We start from the raw sequence: 24784 nt of genomic DNA, 5'->3' as shown, positions 1-24784 counted from the left end.
ATTTATCTCTATGCTGCATGTTTTCATTCTGAGTTGAAAAGATGTGGGAAAGAAAAATAATGAAACCATATCCCAAGTAGCAGTAAAGCCAGAGCATAGAGCTTGACATTTTGCTTTTGGTGCTCTTTTGGGGATGCATTTTTCCCCTCTCTCCAGTTACCTTTTAGTTGGTATTATTTCCTTTGATTCCTGCTTCAAAGACAACTTTATTAGTTTTTAGTAAAGAGAGACAATCCTTTTGTCACATTGGTGAAGTCTTTTCTGTGTTAAGATCGACTAAATATGAAACGATTATTCCTAAGAACAGATAACGGCATTCATGAAACCTCCAACACACTGCTCTCCTCCAGCAGGAACATAAACTCCCCCAAAATGAGGAGGAGACTTGCTCTTGTCACCTCCCTATAAAAAACTGCTTGAAATTAGAAGATTGCTGTTGATTGTGTGGTGTTTTTCTTTTACCATCTATCTTCAGAGTTTGTGTGTGTTCAGTACTAATTTTTTTATGTTATTTTGAGTTCTTTGGATGAAAATGGATTGATGGGTTACTTAAAGATTTTGGCAAGAAAAAATAATTTCATTAAACAAATTAATTACGCCAAACTCTTTATAATGACCATAGCAGTGTTATTCAACAGATGGTCACTGGTTCATTTTTATGAATGAGAATATTGGGAATTCTCCATACTCGTTATGTGTGAGATTCACAGATGTCCTTTGCAAACCTGCTTGTGTAAGTACTACATTTTGGTGGTGATTTTACGAGAGCTTTTAATGTTTAACTTGTGTCCCATGTGAACTTTAATTTTCTTTCTTTGTTTATTTATGCGCTGCACAGATAGGATGGTAGTAATGTTTTACAGAATATTTCAACAGTGATCAGATCTAGGAATTTACAATTTGCAGCTTTTTTAACTGAAGCATTTAGTGCAAAGTGATTGAATACATTTGAAATGTAAACATAGTGTCTTGTTAAAGAAAAATATATATTATGTAAGGCATTATATGTGCTATATGTGTTTCTCTCTTGCTTTCCATAGTAAAAATGACATCTTAACATTTGGTAAAATCATCAGCTCTTTCTTGCAGATCTGTAGGAAGCCCAGCTAGCAGACTGTATATCTCTAAATATGGATGACATGCAAAAGGCTGTGTTGGTAAAAGATGCCAATGTAGTTCGTGTTAGTTACTGTTTCTGTATCTGCAGTGAGATCTGGAACCATTTTTCTTTGGAATGTGTTACAAAATTCTTCATTTTCTCCAGTTACAAATTTGACTCATCTACTTTTTGTTTATTCCCTTCACCATAAGAGCCAAAGCTAGAGATTTATTTGGTTGTAATGGCTAGGAAAACAGTAAATTAACTTGATGCACTAAGAGCTCAATATAGCAAAACCTTTGGTGTATGTTTCACTTTGAGTAATCCCATTGACTTCCCAGCTAAGTAGAATTAATCTTTGGATACAAGATTCTTGTCTTATCCTACAGTAGTCTTGTTTCCTAAAATTAATATCCCTCAGGCCAAGTGTAGAGAAGTTATACATTCATCCTTAGCAGAGGCTGCTCAGGGTGCCCTTGGTTTATACTTAACTTGTTCTGGTGTTTGGCTTTTTACTGGTACCTAACTGTCAGTTGGCAATTTTTCCCTCTGGTGGGTTGGATCTAGTGTTATCTTGCAAAGACTTGTCTATCCAAAATTTCAGATCTTGGATCTCTAAGGTCAAAGAGGAATTTAACACTAAATCATTGTAATTAGCTGGGAATACTAAGTCCCAGTAAACAGGATGACTGAGCAAAATCTCAGCTATTTCTTTACCCTGCATATCAAGTGTTAGATTATTTACTTGATACTTTTGTATCCTCCTCCCCTATCTCATATTTTTCTTAGACCAAAAAAAAGATAGATTTAGGATACATATTAGGAAGAAATTCTTCACTGTGGGGGTAGTGAGGCACTGGCACAGGTTGCCCAGAGAAGTTGTGGATGCTCCATCCCTGAAGGGCTCAAGGCCAGGTTAGACGGGCCTTTGAGGAACCTGGTCTAGTGAAAGGTGTCCCTGCCTGTGGCAGGAGAGTTGGAACTACATGCTCTCTAAGGTCCCTTCCAATCGAAACCATTCTAATTCTATGATAGAAAGGCATAGTGAAGATTATTAATTTATTTCTGGGCACAGTATAATTCATTGGCACTTTGTGTTAAAACTTTGACTTAGATTTTTATTTCCACATGGTTTTGTTTGGTTTTGAGTTGGGTTATTTTTTTTAATTCTACAACCTGTCTTTCAGGTGTCCATGTGTGTAGCTTTACTGCCAGTTTGAGTTATCCCATACAGATTTCCAAATTTAACCATGTGTCCTGTATGGTGATCAGTTCCTTCCAGTGTGAAACTGGTGGAGATGGGGGGGGGGGGGCTGTCAGTGAAACAATGAATGTTAGGGGAAAGAAAACTCTGAAAAGCAAATGCGTGTCAAAGGTAAATGGTGTATGTGAGATCTATGCTTGGTCCTCACATGTTTGGGTGCTTACCTGAAGCTCAGAAGGGGACTATGCCTAAAAGTAAATAGCTTGGTAGCTACACTTGCACACTCCCAGTTGTGTTCCCTACTGCTTGTGGTTCTGAGTGTCAAGGCAGTGCTGGGATGAACTGTGCTGTCTTGCATTAACGCTCTGTGAGCATGGGGTGGCCTGTGCTTCTTGGAAGTGCCATATTAATTGCAAAAATGTATGCTTAAGGTCCACAAGTGGCCTTCCTTGAAGACCATGAAAGAAGGTAAGTAGTGTGCCTGACAAAGATTGGTATGGCTGCTCTCGCTCTGACATGCTGATGTGTCACCTAAGGTGTACGAATGCTTCCTACCTGTCACTGATGGAGGATACACTGCTGCTTCCTTTCTGTCATTCATGGGAGTTGTGTCTGAAGCATTGAAAATCAACTCTGAGGCTTTACAAAGAATCTACCTTTGTCACAGTGGCTGTATAAATCATTAAATTGGTATTTCTTTATGGATGCTGGCAACAAGGCTGTGGTCCCTGGTAGAGGTGGAAACTGTCTTGAAATGGCAAGAGCAGGCTAGAGGAAAACATGGGACATCCTTTGGGCTCTTACTCCTTTGTCTAGGGTATGAGATGGAGGATGGATATTTCTTCTCTTTGCTCATCAGGCAAATGAGGCTGTGGGGCACCATAATACAAAGTTTGAGTTGTGGTTATATTGGTGTGCTGTTGGCACAGAAGTTGGCTGTCTTTTCAGTTATTTTTTACTGGATTATTTGTTACTGTCTAAGTTGTGCTACTATATAAATAAGGATCACTTGGTTAGCTTGACAGGGCTGTGCACTGAGGATCATTTTGGAATTTTGGGGAATTTTTGAGAAATTTTTGTACTTTCTGTCCACAAGTCTGGCCATGCTTGCTCAATACCAGTAGAAATTTTCTGTTTCACACACATATGAAATACAGACTGTTCTTTGTGGCTTTCTGCTTGTTTCCTTGGTTCAGTGCAGATTTGACCAGCTTCCTCTCTTTGTTTGATTTCAAGTGTTCTAATTTGCTTTTTATTGCAGCTTGCTTATGTGTCTTTTAAGAAGTGTACTATAAAAAAGGTTAATCGATGAAATAGCTTTTGTGTGGCTTGGTGTATTTTATGTTGTGTAGTGTGTTATTTAGAGCAATAGAGTGACATCGATTTTATTTTCAGAGAGGTTTTTTTATTATTTAGCTATGTGAACATTTTGGCAACATATTAAAGATTAATTGAAGCTACAGACTTAAACCTTACAAGGCATCAGTCATTCATGTTCATAAACCTACAGGGATAATTCATATAAAATATGTCCCTTGTTGCTATAGTATTACTTTAATAAATCCTTCCCTTGATCGTAACACAAATCACAGTTATAAAAAGAGTGTGCACAGTAATATTGGAGAAAAACAGACAGAAGGATAGGAGAGATCTGTATTAAGCCCAGCCCATTCTGATTAATTCCAGAATTGTAATGCTTGAAAATCTTATTAATTGGCAGGTATTCATATTTGTATGTTTTAAGATCTTTGGAATCAGATAACATTTTTCATATAAAACAGCCTGACAGGTATTTACTATTTCTAATCTTTAAATATTTGGCATTACATTATCAACCCTGTATTTGATCCATTTATGAAACACAAAGCAATTCCATTTGTAGAGATTTATTCTTGTATCATTTTTCCCCAGATTTGCCAGAACACCATCATGTTCGTGTTCTGAAGGTTAATGCCCAAAGTCAAGCAGACAGAAGCCAAGTGCTGCAAGGTTTCCAAGATTAGGACTGATTCCCTTCACGAAAATAAATGATTCCTGCCATGTTCAGTGATTTTGTGCAGCACTACTCACGGCTGAGTGAGTGCATCAATACTGTAGTCCTTACATGCTGTACATACTGATGACACTCTGTGTTAACTTGATTGACTGAGCAGTATACTGAGAGGATGCACCTGCGAGAGATGTGCAGACATATATATTTTTATTCTGGTTTTGAAACATTTATTTTACATTTTCTTTACTTAGAAGTCTTAGTTTCACATTCCATGGGTTATCATGTTGTACTGCTAAGGTAGAGCAAATAGTTATGTGCTTCTTTATTGTCAAAATGATTGGAAAATGATCTAAGGTGCATCTTTATAAAAAAAAAAGCCTGATTTTATATTTTAAGGGAAAATGACATAAAGGGGACAAGTATGAATTCTGGCAAGTCAGTAGCTATGTAAATTGTGCTTATTGCAAGAGATTCAGTTTAATGGTAGAGAAATGTCTCATGTTATTCACTTATAAGCATTATTTTTTGTTACATTTTTACATTTTGTTATCATTTTTGTAGGCTTTAAGACAACAGCAGAAAAGAAGAAATGGAGTCTCAATGATGGTAAACAAGACTGTTCCTCGTGTTGTTTTGACACCATTAAAGGTGTCTGACGAGCAGTCGGATTCTCCTTCAGGTAAATAGCTAAAGGACCTTTTACAAGATCAGCTGGAGGTACAGAGCCTTCCTCTGAATCAGCTGTGTAGCACACAGAATTTGGATCTGCTGAAAAAATGTTTCCACTTGGTGGCTTTATTTAACGTCTATATTTCCTCATCAAATCTGGTGTCTGAAGGATAGAGATTTTGCTTTAATACAGAATGGAAGGCATGCAATTAAATGACAATTGATAATAGCAGCTTTAAAGGAATGCAAAGTAATATTTTATTTGACACTGGAACTCTGATGGAGGACCACATGCTGGTATTCAGTGTCTCGAAAAGGGGAGGTGGGAAAAAAAGACAAGCTTCTCTGTGAATATGAATTTGTTTCTCAATTCTGCATTGCAATACTCACATCCTTTTGTTAGCTTTTCTCCTTCTGGTACCATGCTCATCACTGCAGCATAACCTTGACCTTTAGTTCTGGTGGTTAAGTTGCTTCATTTTCAGAGGTTTCTATGTCTATGTTTAACACAAATTGACAATTCTATTTCCAGCTGTATCTATATATCCAGGTATATTCTTCTATAAATGTTTCTTCACAAAGAAATGATCTTTTTTCACCTTTATATTACTTTACTGCCCCATAAATTGTGGTGAAAATATTTTTAAAGATATCCCTTGGGTATTATAGGAAAATTTTATTTTTATTAGATCAATGAACATTTTTATTGACTGCAGTGTTCAGTAAACTTTAGTTTTCAGCACTTAATTGATTTATTGAGCTTTTACTTCCATTTCCTCTGATGATGAGGAATCATATTGTAACCAGAAAAAGGTGTATTGCCTTTCATCAAATAGATGTTTATTTTTTAAAGATCCTGCTTTCGTAGGGGGTGCTGGGGGGATTGTTGGTACAAGTGCATCAGTATCACGTTTGGTGTGTTTTATTTTTTCCTAAGGATCTGAATCTAAAAATGGAGAAGCAGATGGTTCTGATAAAGAGATGAAACATGGGCAAAAGTCTCCAACTGGAAAACAAACCAGCCAGCACTTAAAGAGGTTAAAAAAATCTGGTTTAGGTGAGTAGGAGTGAAATAATTACCTTGCTTGTTATTGTAATACTGACATTTTTCTAAACACTGTGTTTTCTCTAAAAGTTTTATTTTTCTGGTTTATCTGTCCAGCTGACCCTTTCTCAAGAAAGCATCTTTCTTTCTGGCTACCTGGAAGATCCATGGGCAATTTCACACACGCACCACCCCCACCCCCTGAATGCTTTTCAGTAGTTGCATTTAAAGGTTGGCAGACCTAAGCAACTGCAGGCAGAGAGGTCATTTAGCAATTAGCTTCTGATTGCTGCATCATGATTTTCTGGGGGCACATGTAGCAAATACTCTTTCTTCCTGTTAAATTTGCTTGCAGTCTAATACGTATTTGTTCCCAAAGTCAATAGCATATTTGCTCACACACCTGTCCTATTAGAAGTTTACCTTCTTCATTTCTGTTACTCCATGACATACAGAGATACGGCATATAATTTTTGGTTGATTATCTTCCTTTGTTTGTTCAGTTGGATCCTTAATTATTTTGAAGCTACATCTCTTGAAGTGGTAGATATAATTTCTGGTTTTATTTTCTGTGTTTTTTAGCAAGATTCATGGATGATGATCTGTAATTAATGAAGAATTTTCTCTGAAGAGATGCTAAGAGTAAATTCTCAGTAGCTTTATGTGATAGGCAGATTTTCCCGCTCTGCAGGAAATATAATTGGAAATGTTCCCTAAGGAGAAGATAATGTAGTGTTCACTAAGACTCTTGTCTCGGCTAAAGCAAAGTAGAATAATTGCATAACTGTTTCTTTATCTTTACAAAGGACTGCTTGCATTCAGCAGACTACTGAATCATTTACAGGAGCATTTTGCAACGTGGCCATATTGGAAAAGTTAGCAAACAAGCTTTTTATAGTGGCTGGATCATCCAGCCATCTGTCTTCATGGTGATAAGATTGTTCTTCTTTATTATTGATCAGGCCTTGTTCTATTTTTATGTGTAACTATCCTGTAAAATACCTTGAAAGTATTTTACTTCCTAAATGGCATAGCTTGGTGGTTAAATATGCTATTGGCAGCTCCTGGTGGACTGTATCCTGCAATCATTACTGGATCACAGCCTTCCATGAAAGTGCATTTTGGTTCCCTATATGATCTCTCTGCAGATTATTGATCAGTCTTAGATGGATAGCTAGTCCTTCATGTGCATCCAATGGCATTATTCAAACCCAAAAATACTCCTTCAGTGTTGCAACTTTTGCTATGCAAAGATATGTTCAATTTCAGATGATTTCCTGTAACTTTGCTCTTTATTCAAGGCTAAAATATGTAATTTGATGTGTATGTTCCTCCCCAGCCTCAGATATTTCATCAATTTTTGGCTGATGGTACCAAATGGAAAGTGAATTCATAACTTTTTTTTTTGTGGACTTCAGAAAAAATCCTCTGGCCTTTTGGGACACCATGCTTGGAATGTGGGGAACTGTGTATAAATTTTACTGGTTCCTGTTCTCATACCTACTGAAATATTTCTCTTATGACATATATTTCTTGGGATACTAGTACAACAGTCGTTGAGCATTTTTGAGAATAGTGTTCTATATAATGCACAATTCAGTTCCAGACACTCTTTGATTGTCTGAAACTGCTGATCTGCCCAACATTCACTGTATGTTGTGATTGGTAGACTTTCCAAGCTCCCATTAAATATGAAGACTTTTTCCTTTTAGTTAACTTATTCTGTCAACTATGTGATTTCTATCTTTTTCCTATTTTGCTTTTTATACTTCAGTATGGAACCATAGTGCTTCCAACATTTTCATAGTTAATTCTTTGTGCTGGAAACTAATCTCTTCCAAGAAGCTGTAAGCTTCAGTTTCTCTCTCATCTTTGAGGTTCTATTTCTGATCTGGGCAGTGACCCCCCCAAACTCTGGTTTGCAGCTTTATAGAGATTCAAAATGTGTTTGTGGAAAATGATGTAAAATCCATTGTCATATGTTTTGTCATAAACTTCCCCCAGAGTTATTAGCTTTGAAGTAGTGGCATACTCTTGTATTCCACAGAAATCATAGAATCATAGAATAGTTAGGGTTGGAAAGGACCTTAAGATCATCTAGTTCCAACCCCCCTGCCATGGGCAGGGACATACTGCTTTCCATGCTACTCCAAAATACTTTGCTAAATCTGATTACAAACTTGAGAGCTTCATTAAAGGTCCTAAATTAGCCATAGCAAGGGTGAGGAGGGAGAATTTGTGATTCTTCTGAACAGTTTTGGGTTATTTTTTGAAGTATGCCTATCCTGGGCATCCACAGTTTGTTACTGGCCTATCATCCTAGGAATAAGACACATATTTCTTCCAAAAGTTGATAAAACCTCCATAGCAGCCTGTGAGCAGTAGTACTTGAAATAAATTAGAAAATATGTGACCCAGACACACAGAATTGGGTTTGACTTTCTGATACTGTCTTGGCTTTTTACACTATTAAAATATCTGCCACTGAAGGACATTACTGACTTTGTAGTCATTTGTCTTGTTTTAGTTTGGATCATCTGTATGTGTATGACTTTCCATATGATATGAAGCTTTAGCTGGGGAAAATGTTACTCCAGTTTTGAGTCACTTAGGAGATGGGGAAGTGCATTCTGTATTGATTAAAGAAAAGCATATACATACAGGCATTAAAATCAAATACATCATACTACTTGTGTTACACTTGGGGGCTGTTTTCGCATTTATACTTAGTGGGTGGAACAGATGGTGAGGACAGTTTATTGTGATGCATTCATGAAAATGAGCACTTCTTCCATACAATTGTCCTTTAAACCAGGGCATTCATTTGTTTGTAATGGTGCTGTACTGAAATACAGTATGCTGGCAATATGTGTTGGAAAAGGTTATCTTGTGCTGAGTGCAACGTAATCCTTGTCTTATTCAGTTAGTACTGTCTGCTGTAAAGTAAAAGGAAATTGCAAGAATGTTTGTGGGAGGCTGTGGCTGAGGGAAAGCTTTTAGAATTTACAAATCTGCATTTTCTTTCCTTTGTACATTTTGTGGGTAATGTTAGAGCCTTTCAGGGGAGCCTATAGTAGGCCTTGCAAGAAAGCTAATGCATAATTGCATGAATTTTATTGGTGTTACTGTTAAGTAGTCTGTAGCATTTGAGAAGTTCCTAATAATCAGTTTTCCCAAATTCATCAATTTGTAAAATGCATTTCTTTTTAACATATCAGTTGCAATTATTGTGATGTCCTATGTGAGTGCAAAATGCCATCATTGCTCATAGCATTGGAATAATCTTTTCAGTTGCTTTTTTAGAGATTCAGCTGGAGTTTGTGTATTATTTTGTTATAAAATAATGTCACCCCTTTTGTAGCATCATTAAATTTCTGGAAGTACAAAATCTGGAGAAGTTTCCTGAGAAAGGTTAGAAGCTTTGAGTTTGTCGAGCCATCTGAGCTGCCCACTTCTTCCATTTACATATTGAGTATCATAATATGTTAAGACTGAGAGAAAAATAGAATTATAGCAGTATGTATATACCCTGAAGCAGGCAGCAATAATTTCACTTTAAGTAGCTTTAAAATGCACCTTTTAAATTTTGTCCCAGAAATAATAGCAAAATGAGACCACAAGGGGCCTCCACTGGTCATCTATTTCTTTCATCAGGTATAGGGCAATCAAGTCATACATCAGTCATTCCTGAGAGGTATTTGTCTAACATATTCTTGAAGATTTCCACTGCTGGATACTGTATTGCCCTTCTCTGAATCTAATCCAGTGTCTCTTTGTCTTTGGTGGTTGAAAGCTGTCTTTTCCCAGTCCCAGTATCTTCAGAAATATTTCTTACTGTGCAAGACTTACATTGCTATTTGGTGTGGACAGTAAGAAGACAGTGTCCTTTACCATTTTGCATCAACCATTTATGTATTTCCCCTTCCCTCTGCTGAGTCTTCATCTTACTCATTCCCAGGTTTTTATTTTTCCTCACAAACTCTGTTTTCTAAACCTCTGATAATTCCTTCTGCTGCCTTCTGTGTGCCGATCATTTTAGATCATAGGTTCTTAAGATAATTCTGAAAAATTCATGTTTTCAGACACTCATTTAACACATTAAATAATCTCATCTCTATAATCACTGTCTATTTCACACAGGTAGTTTTTAGCAGACACTATTGGACAAGTTACACAGGCCATAGTGCACTGCGTGGCAAAAGAGCTCTCTGTAATGACTGATTCACATCACGCTCATCAAGCAGCCTTTTACTTGGAAGTAGATGCTTATAACTGCATGATATCATGATGGAAATTTTCTGCTGCTGCTGAGTTGATTTGGTTTCTTCAGCTGGAAGTAAGAACATGTCAGCTGTGATATTGACTGGAACATGGGTCCTGTTAGAGCTTAAGAGACAAATACAGGGAAAACAGAAGCTGTTAATACACCTAGAAAAGGCTGTGCTACCCTTTTCACAGTACTGTTTTGCTGGAGCTTACTGTATTATAAAATAAAACTAAAAACATAAAAAGAAGACTTGTTCTTATTCTCTTCATTTTTTTATGTTTAAAGTTATTTCTGTTTATTTACTCCAGGACATTTGAAATGGACCAAAGCTGAGGATATTGACATAGAAACACCAGGATCTATTCTAGTGAACACTAACCTGAGGGCTTTAATAAATAAACACACCTTTGCTTCTTTACCTCAGCATTTTCAACAATACCTCCTGCTTTTGCTTCCAGAAGTAGACAGGCAGGTAAGTAGCATGATGCAATATTTTTTCCTTTAAAGAGATTTTTTTTTTAAGGTTTATATGCATAGGCTGATTTGATTGGCAAGGAATTGTTACAGGAAAGATTAAGGAGAAGTTTTCCATACTTTCTGAGGTAGAACTGTTACATGTGGAATGGCTAAATTTTATCAAAGTGTCAACCAGCTCCTGCTTCCTTTCTTTCTGGAAACTGTGCAAGTTCCTGATTTGTCTGAATGGAAACTAGCCAGCAGATCTTCTGAACTTGCCAAATCTCTTAATAAGCTTTCCTACCTATGTTTTTGAAGGTAAACTTCTCATCTTCAAGACTGTATTTACGTTGAGTCTCTTTTCATCTGTGATCTTCTTGGGCATTCTTCCAGCAATGTCCAGGTCAATATTAGTTCTGTTAGTTTCTTCTCCTCCTCACATTTTACACGTGCCTATGTATGCATCTGCTCGGCTCCAGTGCACTGAGTCCATTCATTCACACCTTTTGTAAGGATGTTCTTGTTCAGACATCACAGCTGCAGGCTCATAAGACTTGATAGTCAGTTCTGCTGAGGAGAATGATTTGGAGAGTAACTGTGGAAAATAAAAGTTCAATTTCATGTTGTTTCCTACAATGTCTGGTTCCTTCTGCATTTGTTGGCCAGATTGCAGGCATCTTAGAGCAAGAAAAAAGTCTTTCCATCATGTTTAGTAGTTTAAATAGCAAATAGAGTCCAAACCAATATCATTTACTCACTTGCCTGACTTCCAGATTTAAACAATCTTACCAGTTTCAATGGGGAATACTCATATACTTAATTCTGACACATAAATGACCCAAATAGACTTCACTTTTTTTTTTTTTGCAGATGGTTGGTATCCCTCTACTTCTATAATTACTTAAATAACTTTAGTAGTCACTTAAATGGCTGATTAAAACCTTCGTCTTAAATCATTCTGTTAAATGCCATGGTTTCATTTCTTAAATGGGTAGTAGTTAGTGTCTACCACAGTAACACAAGGGAAAGCAATACAATATGAGAGAAAAAGAGAAAGAAAAAATGCATTGATGTACTCAGCCTATCAAATTAGACACTATGTTGTGAACTAAAATTATGCACTTTGGTAATGGAATATTTGTAAAAGAGCATTAAGCCACAGCTGTAAGGAGAAACAATGTAAATTTGTTTGTTCTCAGGCTCCCACAGGGCAGTCAAATTCAGTATTGACAAATTTTAAGGGAAACCTTTTCCCTGCTATAAAACAGAGTTCAACTTAATGCCCAGCAAGTGTTTCAATTTTTCTTTTTATTTCTAGTTAATTGACCAGAAGAGATTTAAAAAAATAAAATCTGTTAGTTAAAATTATGTTTTCTCCCCAACCACTGAAGATCCCAGTGTTCATGAATTATATTTCAGGGCAGGACCTTATTAAGAAGTTTCACACTTTATTTTTAGAACTGGAAGTTCTGGAACTGACAAATAATTTAACTTCTTATCAGGGTCCCTACAGCAGAGTTTTTGGCAAAGAAATCAAGAGAATATTTGTTGAATTTAATCACACCTCAGCAGTTAAAAGCAATGCATTTCTTTTTAATATTTATTTCAGAAAACATTCGCATAACGCATAAATTGCAGGTATTATTTCAAAGCCCATACTACAGATTTGTGCATTTACTTCATAAATAAACTAGTTGCAAAAGAGCGTGTGCTACGAGACACTTACAGGTGTCCTTCTGTCTTGTCACCTTCTCACAGCGTTCTGTGGGGGTGTATAGCATACAATATTTTAATATGTGTTTGGAAGGCAGGAGTCTCCATTTCTGGAAGGTTAATGGAAATGTTTGGCCTCTAAGTGTGATAGTTTGGGGGCTGTTTTTCTTTGGGAGTGAAATAATCTTGAATACTCACTTTGTGGAAGTCTTAGTAGAGAAAGAACTGCATCCCTTTCTTGATATCTGAGAATATGTGCTTTGCTGTGCCTAAAGGATAGCATCCCTGATACAGACTGATGAAAACAATTGAACTGATACTCTTTTCCGTCATGTGGCAAGTGGAAAATGCCACTGTAGTGCTCAAGGATCAAGTGAGAGGCAGAGAGTTTCTTGTGTTAGTCACTCCAACTGGGCAAAGCAATGGTGTTCAGTGTTCCTCTTTTATTTCTACCATCTAAGTTAAATGGGGCATCAGACAAGTAAAAATGGTGTAAAACTATGCTTTGAGTTAGCTGTCTATCTCTAAGGGTTCAGGTTTTTTAATATTGGCCTTTTCTTGTTTTGCCTGAGAATTCCTACTCCTGCTCTTCTGGCTCCAAAGTGTTTCCTGCCTGTGTGCTGCTCTGCAGTTGGCTGCTGCTGTCTTCCCCAGAGATAGCTGCATGTCTGTGTTGTCATGTGGATATAGTATGTGAAGCACTGTAATAAATGGCACTATAAAAATGTAATAGAGTTATGTTATTTGTGTATATATAGTGATCTGTGAAATAAATTACTAACGAAGTGCAGTCTCATTTAGGCTTTATTATTGCTCCACATAGGAAAACCCTATGATGAATGATTCTTTGTCATTTCTGTCATAAACACCATTTTCCTGGGTGGTATAACTCCTCCTCCTTAAATCATACTGAGCTGAAACTTGTCATGCATATGCCGGTCTGAATAAGCATTTTTAGAAACTGCTAGTGAAGAGAGTTGAGGTTTTCCTTCTTTGTGTGTGTGTGTTTGCAAGTGTTTGTTATAAATAAATTATTTCCCTCTCAAGGCTGGCTAGTCTAATATGTTTTTAAAAAAGTTCAGGACCAAGTCAGCAGCCTCATGGTATATGTTTTTGGGGTTTTTTTTGGCATATGGGATAGTGTTAAAATTTTATGGTGGTTATCAGGCAGTCGTGGGAGCCCCTTCTGGAACAGGAGCCATGAGGGTCAGTTATGGAACAAAGGGCCATAAGAAAGATGTCCCAGAATGGATTGAGAACAGCTCTGTTGTTGATGCTGTCCTTTTTCCTACTCCAGCTAGATTTTCGACAAAGTAGAAGTGCAGGATCATTACTTTTTTTTCCTTAGGAAAAGGTAAGTTGTATTGTCAGTTTTTCACACTTGAAATTGATTTCAGTTTTTTATAGTAGGTTAAATTTTATTTCAGTAATAAGGAGGCCGGTGTGTAATTTTCTATGTTCAGAATGCTTACAAAAGAAATTTGAGCAAGTTGGCAGTTATGGTAGATATGTTTATCAGTGATATTCTTCCATTTGGGTTCAGAGTAAAATAGTATGTGGACATTGTTCAAAGAAGCAGCCATGTCCATACGTGGATCTGTTTAGCATGCAGCTCCAAAGCATTGCATCGCTGGATACTGAGACTGTTGTATCTGAAATTTGAATATCCAGATTTTCAGCTCTTTGTTAATCTATAGGTAGTCAAAGGCTTACAAACTTGGAAGCTCAGCTGATACAGAAGCCTGTTGTGTGATCTCCCAGGAGACCTAGATGACTGAGCTGCAATAAGAAAGCATGTAGGTGTAAAACCATATAGAAAGCAAAGTGTCTGCACAAAAGATTTCAGTTGTCACAAATCCCAACAAAGTATTTTAGTTTTCAGCTCTAATTAGAACATTCTACAGCTGAAGAACAATTGAATTTTCATCAAAGAATACCTGCTTCTAATATTAATACACCAAGCTGATAATTACATGTAACAGAAGCCTTCCTGACCACCTCTCAGCAAATACTCATCTTCAAAGCAGGAAGTTTCTCTGTGTACCTAGATTGCTATACTGCATCAGTGTCTCTTTAAATATTAATTATACAACTTCTGTTGTGCAAGGATGAGTAACATGTCTATATGACAGGATCCTGAAAAGGAATGGCAGCTGATCTTGTTTATACCAGCTTTCCTTGTTGCTATTACTAGGGAGTCAAATTCCTGCTGTTAACACTGGGGTATGAGCAAAAGGAAGGGGAATACATCCATGTAGTTAGTAAGCTTCCAAGAAGTGCTGCCTCATCTGAATAGTAGCCGAAAGCTTAAGTAAATTTTCTTATGCTTAGAGAGCTAAACAAAATGTTCTTTCCTGAATGCTCTGAAAACAAAGTGTCTTCACAGACTCTAGAAATGCTTAATAACTTTCTGATTTTTGAGGATTTAACCCCGTGTCCTATATTTTCTCTTCTGGTAATACCGGGTTCTTCTGAGCCTCTTGTGGTTTGCACCTGCCCTGCCCTTTCACATAGGATGAGAATTTCCTTCTGCAAAAACACCCATGAAGGATCTCAGAGGCTCCTCAGACCTGCGTATGAGGTTGCAATGTCATTTTATCTGACAGAACCTACTCACAAAGAGCATTTAAAACAGTAGAAGATATCCTAGTAAAAATTATCAGGTCTTAGCTTTACTTGTTTCAAGAAATAAATTTAGCAGTCCTTTATTTTATACTCTGAACCAATCTACAGTTTATAGATAGTTGAGGTGGTTACTTACATTCAAAATTCAAAACTTAAAAACTCTGATGGAAATACTTAAGCTATGTAGTATTGCAGAAATGCCTGTGAATATTTAATGTTTATAGTAAACCAATCTGCTACAAAGAAAGCCATGACTTACAAATGGGTCAAACCCCACCTTAATCTCTTAATTTCTAAATCAGTGAATTCCAAAATAATAACTGTTCCTTGGGTCAGTGCTAGTATTCTTGTTATGTAACAACATTACAGCAACCTGTCACTTCAAGGTCAGACTAGGTTCTGTGGTTATGTCTTGGTCTGTTCTCTTTACGTTGATGCTAGCACTTCCAGGTTAATTATATCACCTTGAAAGGATTCCCTCTCACCTTATGTTGGAAAAAGGCACAGTTTGATGTCAGTAATTTTCTCAGTTCTGTTTAAGGCAATTAGAAGTGATTGTGAGGAGGTTGTCTGCAGAATTCTATTTCAGAACCTCTTTGTTTTCATGTAGTATGAATCAGCTTAATTTATGTTCATACTACTTGAGCAGTAATAACAAGAGGTAACCATTGTTTTCATTGTGCACAAATTACTCCTACTCCCAAGCACATCAGTTAAAAGTTCTGCAGTGGAGTGGGTAAGGAACAATACACAAAATTGTTAGGCATGTAAAGACAAGGAGAGAGGTCTGGTGTCTGCCATTCTGACACTTAGTATTTATTTGATTCTTTGTAATCAAAAGAATAATATAAACACTATTTAGTATCTATCTTACTTTATATTAGTTTCATATTAAAAAAGAGTAAGCAAAGCTTTATTTTCACAGTTCCTTCCTTGCAGCAGTGTAAACATATTCTTGTTTGCTTTCTTAACTTTATCAGTACTTGAGATTATGTTTGCCATTGGAATTTCAGCATTTTCTTTATGAAACATCAAACTGCAGACATTAGTCCTGTTTGTACTATTTTCTCCCAGGTTTGTTTTACATTTCTCTCCATGGAATTACTGTGTAGTAGCAGCTAAATGGTACCCTTATATTACCTTGCTGTCTTTTCTGCTAATACTGCAGCCTTTTAGCTGTCCTTTTCAATTCTTTATCACCAGTAACTTTCAAATATTTATTATTATTATGTTCCTGTAAATGTTTGAGTTTTACACCAAAATAGTTCTTGGGTTATGACAAAAGGACTTAGTTCAGAGGAGAACATTTGCAATAGAAGGTTAAATGTAAGATGTCTTATACACCTAAACGTATTTTAAAAGCTGTAAAGTTGGCACCCCTGTGTGTGTAGTAATTGAAGGTCATTTTATTTCACATTTCTCCCTTTAACTGATATTTTTTCTTTGATTTATTGGTTAATGTGAATAGCATTGCATTGTCGTAATATGCTTTATTTGCACAGCTTTATTAGGGTAGTTTTAATATAGGTATACTACATACTAGATGGATGAAGAAATTCCAAAGCATTTAAGCTGCCTTTTCAATAAGATTCTGGAGCTCTGATTCCTGACCCCAGCTATCCAGGGGTGTTCAGAGAGATTCCTAGCCCTGGCTGGCCCCTCTGTTCTTGTGCAGCAAGTTAATACCTCTTTTACCAAACACAGATGTATGGATGGTGTATCTGCACATTTCACAGTCGTGTATTAACAACAAACATCAGTTTCACTTTATGAGTTGAAAGCTGAAAAATTTTACTTCAAAACCCTTGTTGGCTTTAGCTACAGGAATATTCTTTTAGCTTCCCTAGTGCAATCCAGTAAGGCTCACCTCAGCTGCATTTCAATTTTGCTGCTCTGATTGTGTGGTAATGGAATTCTTGTTTTCTTTTTTTGCAATAATCCTTAGCAGTCCTGCTCAATACTTCTACATGTATGAACAGGAAGATTTACATTTTTTATTAGATTACATGTTTTTGTATTTTTGCAGGCTTCATCACTGTATTTCAGAAGTATGAATCAGTGTTTTCCACTATGCTGCATCCACGTTGTGGAAGTTCTTGTTTAATTTCTAAAGCCCTAGCTACAAGCCCTCATCACACTTCAAGCATGTTTCACCTTTATGAACAAGCTTTGTGGAGTTGTTAGTGGAACTATTGTAATTGCTTTTGTCTATAGGAAGGCTCAACTCAGAGCATCTGGCAGGACATTGTGCTGTGCCCACTGAAAGCTGAAAATACAAGAGCCGCAGCACTTTCTGCAGCAACCTTTTCCATAAGTCCTTCTGGTGAGTGAGGGTCCCAGTGCTCAAGGTTCTCCTTTTGATGAGAACTAGTGAAGCTTTGTTCCCATCTCCTTCCTTCCAACAATTTACATCTAACAAAATTATTAGTACTTTAAAATGACAAAGGAACTTATAAAACACCTCCTTTCCAATTGGAAAGTATTTGCACAAGAGTCTTTTTGAAAGACTATGCTAGGAACTGTGAGAGAATAATATATATGAACATAAATGCTAACATATATGGCACAAGGGTCTGAGATGCTTCAGGTTATGTGGCTGTTAAGGACGCAGTACTGCAGTGTATAGTGTTTCAACTGTTTCTTCCTTGCAAAGTGCTAGTAATTTAGTTATATGAATTGGTCTGCAGTTCTACCAGTGTTGCCATTATAAGGCTGCACTGGAATTAGGTGGAGAACAGAACATTCCTTACAGTTCTGAATCTGAAGACAGCTAAAGACTTGAAACAGGATGTTGGATGCAGGTGCAGCAAAAAGAAGAGCAAGCAGAAATGAACCATCTGTACTTCTGCTGCAATCTCTCTCTCTCTCCACCCTTTCTTTCTCCTCTATCCCCCACACACTATTTGATTTGCTTAAATAAAAAAGGGAAAAAGAGGTTGAGAGGCTTTTTTGTAGTTATTTCATAACTTTGGTATTCTTTGAATTATTTAAATTCAGTTTTTCTTTAGCTTGTTCTCTCTTGTGTTAAGGACATAGCAGCTGATTTTGCATGGGAGGGCAATGTCTTCTAATGCCTAGAGAAAAGGGATTGGGTGCAGGGCTTTCTCTTATGACACTCATCAGAAGTTACAGACTTATTTTACATGTTGACATGTAACATCCCTTCATCTTCTGCTTCTCAGGGTCAATGGCATATGTCTCTTATTTTTATCAATAGCTAGATGAATAGACCCTGGCTGTTTACATCTTTTTTTTTCTGTACCTTCCCCAACATGTGAGCATCATTGACTAACGTAATAATGTTTTTCTTTTTCAAAGTCTCCAACTATCTTCTTTTTAAACAAGTTTCATACATGCTTGCCTCAGTCACCATTTATGTATGTTTTGCTATTTCTCCTTTTTTTTTTTTCCCAGGCTTGTATGCCTCTTCTAGTACCTTTAAAAACACCTTCTCTCTGTTATGTGGTCTCATATGCTTGGGATCGGTAATTGTGTAAAGGATGATAGAAAAAGAAATACTAATTGTAATTTCTACAATTTGAATGTAGTTTGAAAGTATTGTTTGCTGCATCCTGGTTTTCCTTCTATTTCACTTGGGGTTTGCTTCATTTTAAAACATGCTTTATCTTTTAGTTTTGCTACATTTATTATTCTCCTTAAATTCTTCATTTAATTTCTTGCATCTGAGCTCAACCAGATTGGATTCTATTGTCTTTTTTGACACTACACTGTACTGGAATGAATATAGCTATCCCACTTGTCTTCTTGATTTAGACAAGGTCAAAATTAACAAGTCATATTTCATTTTGAAAACATATGTTTGCAATTCTTCAGTCTTACTTGGCATATTTCCCACTTTAGTAAAGATAGAAAAGGCCTTTGTTTCTTTCTTTAAAAGACTCTTATTCCTTTTCTCCTCTTTTCTGAAGCAATTATTCCTCTAGTAATAGATGTTTTCTTTTCTATCCTTTTATGTTTTATTTCTAAGTTTAATCTGGTTATTTTTTAAAGGACTAAAGTAATACTCAGAATTACTTTCACCATCTGTTTCCAGAATCTGTCTTTTTGTTTTGTATTCAAGGATTAACTGTTCATGTTATGTCAGTGATGAGTTGGGAATGACAAGATTTTTTCCTATAAGTATTTGTAATTTAGGACTAAATAAAACAGCCCTATTCTCTGCGTCATGTTATACTCTACTGAAAGAACGTGAGACCCATGGAAGGGAGATTATATAGAGTCAACATTAGCACTCAAGTTGTATTACATCAGAATTACTGTAAGAGACATAGTATAAGCTGGTATTTTACCATGTCACCTACCTAAAAAGTGAAGATGGGGTGGCTAAGTTTGTGGTTGTGGGAGCAGGTCTTAAGTCAGATACATATATTGTTGTTTACTGTATTCCTTTGTGATGCATGTATCTGTGTTATCATTTGTGTACTTCTCTGTTTTAACTGTTTTGTGGTCACAAAAGCAAAAATGTCCTGATGGTTGTGTGTTGCTGCAAGCTTACCTACTTTAAACTCAGAACTGCTTTCCATGGTTTTATGTACATGGAAACTCTTTAAGAAATTATAAGCTTTTCTTCACAGTCATTGTACTGTTATGCAAATGTGTTCATTTATTTTTGTGTTTGAGATAAGCCTCTAAGTTCCTTACCATCAGGCAAAGAAGCAGTTGCTATCCTTTTGTCTCTGTGGTGTTTTGCAAGCCCTGTTTTTTTTTAAATGTTGTGTAGCTTCCAACTGCATTACTTCTTCCACACTCCTACCATCTGTGTTCTCAAGACCTGAAATCAACATTTTGTATTAAACTTGGTAATTACCAACTTCTTTGCTATTCATTCCCCTCCCTTTTTTTCCAATATTATACTGTGCCTTTCTCTGCACATGTTTTTTCTTTCTCTTTTTTATGTATGCCAAAACCATTGACAAAAATTAGCTTCACTTGAGAAGGGGAGTGGCTGCCCTCAAAGGGGGCAGCATATGGGTGTGGAGCTGTTTTATAGGATGGATTACAGTTTGGTTCAGGTCTTAGGGATAATGGTCAGAGAAGAGGCAAGTGGGTGTCATCGTGGTGGGAGTTGCTAGACCATCTGGTGGAACTCAGCACTGGTAAGGCCACACCTAGAGTACCTTGTCCAGTTCTGGGCTCCCCAGCAGAGAGAGATGGAGCTACTGGAGACTGCAGGGTCACTGTAAGGATTAAGGGACTGGAGCATCTTTCATATGAAGAAAGGTCTTTGAGAGCTAGGACTTAGCCTAAACTTATTAAACAAAGAGTATTAAGTCATCATCTTGAATATTAAGCATGGCCAGTTTACTTCAGAAGCTCTGGAAAGAATCCAGTGAAGGGGCACCAAAATTTATGTGAACCATAAAAAAAAATCTGAAGAAAAATTACTGGACTGGGGCTTTTTAGTCTACCAGAACTGAATTAACATGAAAGAACAGCAACTTTAACAACAAACAAGTGCTATAGTTCATACAATAGGCAACTAAATCATGGAAGTCATTTGCGTACTGAAAGTTAGGACTGATGGCTAGCAAAATTTGACTGATACAAATAGAAGATGGTGGATGCATGTATAGGAGTAGTAGCCACAGTGATATCAAATGGACTGCAATATTTATGAGAAATAAAAGTCATCCTTTTCAGTCTTCTGCCAGCTAAACTAAATAGAAACAGGCATCTTTTATTTAACAACTTTCCTACTAATTGGCTATTATGTGATCTTTCACAAGCCTTATTCACGTGATCTGTTCCTTGCAAATATCAAGGGTTAGTTCAACATCTGATTTTATCTCATATTGTTACCATATGGTTCCACTTACATATGTCTTGACTGCTAAAAAATATAGTATCTTTGCTTAACATTGAGTTGTGTAACAGAAACGCCATCATCAGAAATGCAGCCATTGTTTAACAGAACTTACAGATTTTTTGTGACAGCTACAGCTGCTTTTCCTTTTCTTACCAACGTGCATTCACAGTCATTTTCTATTTATTTTCTAACTTGCCAACTGTTAGAGCATCCTTTCAGTTTGGTCCTATTTATCACAGTCTCTGAATGGTAGCTGGATAAGTGGAAAAATTATTTGTAGATAGGTAATGGAATACTTGAACAGTCAGCTATCTATATGAAATGGAGAAACTTCCTCATTGATTTTCGTACTAGAAAATACATGCAAGTTCATATAAAGGTGTTTTTTAGATGGGTAAAAGTTAAGTTTTATAATTGCCAGCTGTTATTTTACAGGGAGAGCTCTAGCTGTAGAGAATTTCTGACATAATCAGTTCCCACATCATTAGCCAAAGTATTGAACAGCAGAATCATTGTTTTGCATTATTATATAGAATTTAGTCATGCATAAGTGCAAGCAGATACTGTTAAGAGTTTCTGAAGAATGTGTTAGTCAAAAATTAAACAGTCCAGAGGCTGACAAGACTACATAAAGTAGTAACTTCTGTCCCCTTTTTAGTGTGCTGTCCATTTTACAATGGTAACATTTTTTCTAGAAAGTGTTAGTAAGGACAAAGCATGTGGCTTTATAATACTACTCTCCGCAGCCATTCTGTATTTTCCAATGAGAATTCCTGGCTGTTTGGCTTAATGAGAAGCCTGTTCTGCAGCGATGGTACCCTTAGCCTCAAGAACAGAGAATATCTAACTTGGCTTTTAATATGGTATCAACTGCTAACAGAGGAGTAAGACTCCTTCCTGCCATCATGGAGAATAATTGTGGTGGCTAGTACAATGAGTTTGTGTTTGAGAAAGATGATTCTAGAAATAGAGTGTGTCCTCAATACAAGCAGATCCAGAAGGCAGTACAATGCTCCATGCTATGACATCCATTTAAGATATTTTGGCGCTGATTGCAACCTAAGGTTTAAGTTGCATGTAAGCAAATCTAAGCCCTTATTTCATGAAATCTCAGTGTTTCTGAAGGTCATTTTGTCCAAATGAGTATTTGTTTCAGGTATGAAGCATAAGCTGTGCGGTCAGTTGCACTAGATTGCATAAAATGACTCCATTGAGAGGGCATTAAGAGGCTAGAGGCACTGCAGATAGAATGCAAGGACTGTCTTAAGCACCTTTCTTTAAAAAGATTGGCAATTGGTTGGAAGAGAAATGTGTGCAAGAGCACTTTTAGTTTTATTTTTAAGAATGGTATAATAGATGGTGATTTGATATGCTGCCCTTTAGCTTTGAAAATGGTGAAACATTCAATTTCTTTTTAAATTCCTTTAGCATCTTTTGTATCTTGACATAAGAAATATGCAAAGAAAGGGCAATGTATCTAGTCTTCTCTACACGAAGGCAGAATCAACAATGTCTAGGTTTTTTGATAGATACTATCTAAACGGATTTTTGATGTTTAGTGTTGGAGAATTCACAGCTTCTCCAAGTTTCCTCTGCAGTGTCTAATCTGAATCTCTCTTACTGCAATTCTGTCTATTATTCATTGTTCAGTTCAACATCTACGTGGAGAGCATGGAGATTACTGGATTAATTTTACAATAGCCTTCAAACATGAAGCTGGTAACCCAATCCTCATCTCCCTGTTTCTTTGTCTTGAGAAATAGCCATTATTAATGCAGTCTTAAATCTGTGCTCAGCCTCATTTCTCTACTTAAGACATTTATACAAGTTCTGAGTTGCAACAATCAAAATTGAATGTATTACTCCATCTCAAGTGGTAAGTAACACCAAGGAGAGTTGAACTGATTTCTGTGTTTTTACATAGTACTCCCATTTATAACTTCCAGGGTTGTGCTCACTTTCTTTGCGATTTTATAGCAAGGTTGATTTATATTCAGTTTGTTATCAGCCCATGTGCTCATAAGCCACAAATACTTTTCTACAGAAGAACTGCAAAGTCACTTAGTTTCTTCGTTTTGTATTTCTCTACTCTAAAAGAGTCCAAAACTCTATATTTGCAACTACTGCAAAGCTCTACTTATCCCTATTGTTTCCAAAGTAATTCTCAAATCCATCAAGAGAATTCTGGATTTCAGTTCAAAAGGTTATAGGCCTCCTGTAGGTTCTGGGTTGCATCTGCCCAGAATGTGTCCATATGAGTATCTTAGGGCACCCTAAGGCATCTCAAAAAACAATTGTTGTCTGTATGTAGACCATAGAGTTGTTCTGAGGCTAGCTTAGTCTGGAAGTCCTTAGCTCTATTTAACCCCTTCTTTGGGCATAGGTGATACACATGTGCTGTATGCCTATAAATAGCACATACAATTTTGTACTTATTCACCGTTCTGAAATCTGTCTTCTAACATTTCTGAAATAGATTTGTAACTTGACATTTAACAGGCGAGTCTGTCAAGCTCAAATGATTTGAATGAAGTAATATTTATTCTTGCTTGTGCAAGGATGAAATCTTACCCTTTTGTCTTTTGTTGCTGGTATGAACCATTTTGTTGCTGGTACCCCAATGCAGGAGATTTGTGGTGAAAATGGAAGCAAAGAAGGAAGTATGAACATAAATTTTGTCTCCATAACCCTCTGTTTTTACCCTAGACTTTTCACAGTATTCTTTTTCCTTCATTGTCTTGCTTCTAATGTACTTAAGGAATTATTTCTTCTGGAGTTTGATGTGTCCCTTGCTCACTGTGTCCATTTTTGGCCCATTATACTGTATTCTGCTGTGGTATTTTTTGCTTCGTAAGTTGACCTCATTTCCATTCCCTTCATGCTGTGAGATCAACAGTGAGGTTCTAACTAAGACAATGTGGTCTCATTGTACAATCCCCATTATTTCTTTGCAGGAGGCTTTGCACTCTGTGTAGTCAGTATTCTTTATTTAAAGTACAGAGAGGTTTCTTTAACTCCTTTTTCCCAAGCATCATGTTCTTGGGGATTCACCCAACTAATTCTGCATTTATGACAGTATTATTACTTAAAACCTTTCTATTCTGTTGTCATTTCTTCTTCCTTTTTATCCCCAAACAAGCTTTTGTCTTTTGTATTACTATCACTCATATGAATTATCAGATATCCATTTTGCCAATTAAGTCAAAATGTTGTCAACTAAATCTTCCAAGTCCTCCTACATACCATTTGTAGCTCTTGCACTAGTGTTCAGCCATCAAAGGCTGAGATAAATGCACCACTGTCATCACAGTGGCCTCTTCTTTGACGTCTCCTTTTATAAATAAACTTGTTTTGGGGTGGTCCAAGAGCAGTATATTATATTATATTTTACTTTATTTTATCTTGTTTTATGTTGTTCTGTTTTATTGTTTACCTGTAGTATTGGGCCATGTATATAAATAATATCACACATATGGCTCAGGCCTATGGTCAGTGTTTTCCATTAAGGTAGCTGATATCTGCAAATAGTTATTGCTTACACCTGTATTTGGGTGGCTAAAGTGATCCATCCCTGGCAGTGTTCAAGACCAGGTTGGATGAAGCCTTGGGTGACATGGTTTAGTGTGAGGTGTCCCTGCCCATGGCAGGGGGGTTGGAACTAGATGATCTTGAGGTCCTTTCCAATCCTAACTATTCTATGATTCTATGATTCTATGATCTGAGCAGGTAGCTTACCTTACAAAATGGGGACATAAAATGAGAAGGCAGTTCACTCCTGTTACAAATGAATCATCAAGCTTGGTGTTAAGCACAGTGAGATATGTTTTTTGAGAAAGACACTGTGGCAGGAAGGAATAATTAATGCATCAGACTTCATGATCACCAG

The 24784-nt window shown here is 36.7% G+C and overlaps 1 protein-coding gene across 2 annotated transcripts in view; it reads left to right on the top strand.

Moving 5' to 3' along the window:
* Positions 1–24784, top strand: part of ASXL3 (ASXL transcriptional regulator 3) — a 125145-nt gene that overhangs the window by 75573 nt on the left and 24788 nt on the right. For both annotated transcript variants that reach the window (XM_005153541.3, XM_034065350.1), the window contains 3 exons: positions 4858–4975; positions 5903–6022; positions 10586–10749. In XM_005153541.3, the coding sequence (XP_005153598.3) occupies positions 4858–4975; positions 5903–6022; positions 10586–10749 (402 nt within the window). The remainder of the gene's footprint in view (positions 1–4857; positions 4976–5902; positions 6023–10585; positions 10750–24784) is intronic.

The sequence above is a fragment of the Melopsittacus undulatus genome, chromosome 1 (genome assembly GCF_012275295.1).
Source record: "Melopsittacus undulatus isolate bMelUnd1 chromosome 1, bMelUnd1.mat.Z, whole genome shotgun sequence".
NCBI lineage: Eukaryota > Metazoa > Chordata > Aves > Psittaciformes > Psittaculidae > Melopsittacus > Melopsittacus undulatus.
This window is presented reverse-complemented; position numbering and strand designations above follow the sequence as displayed.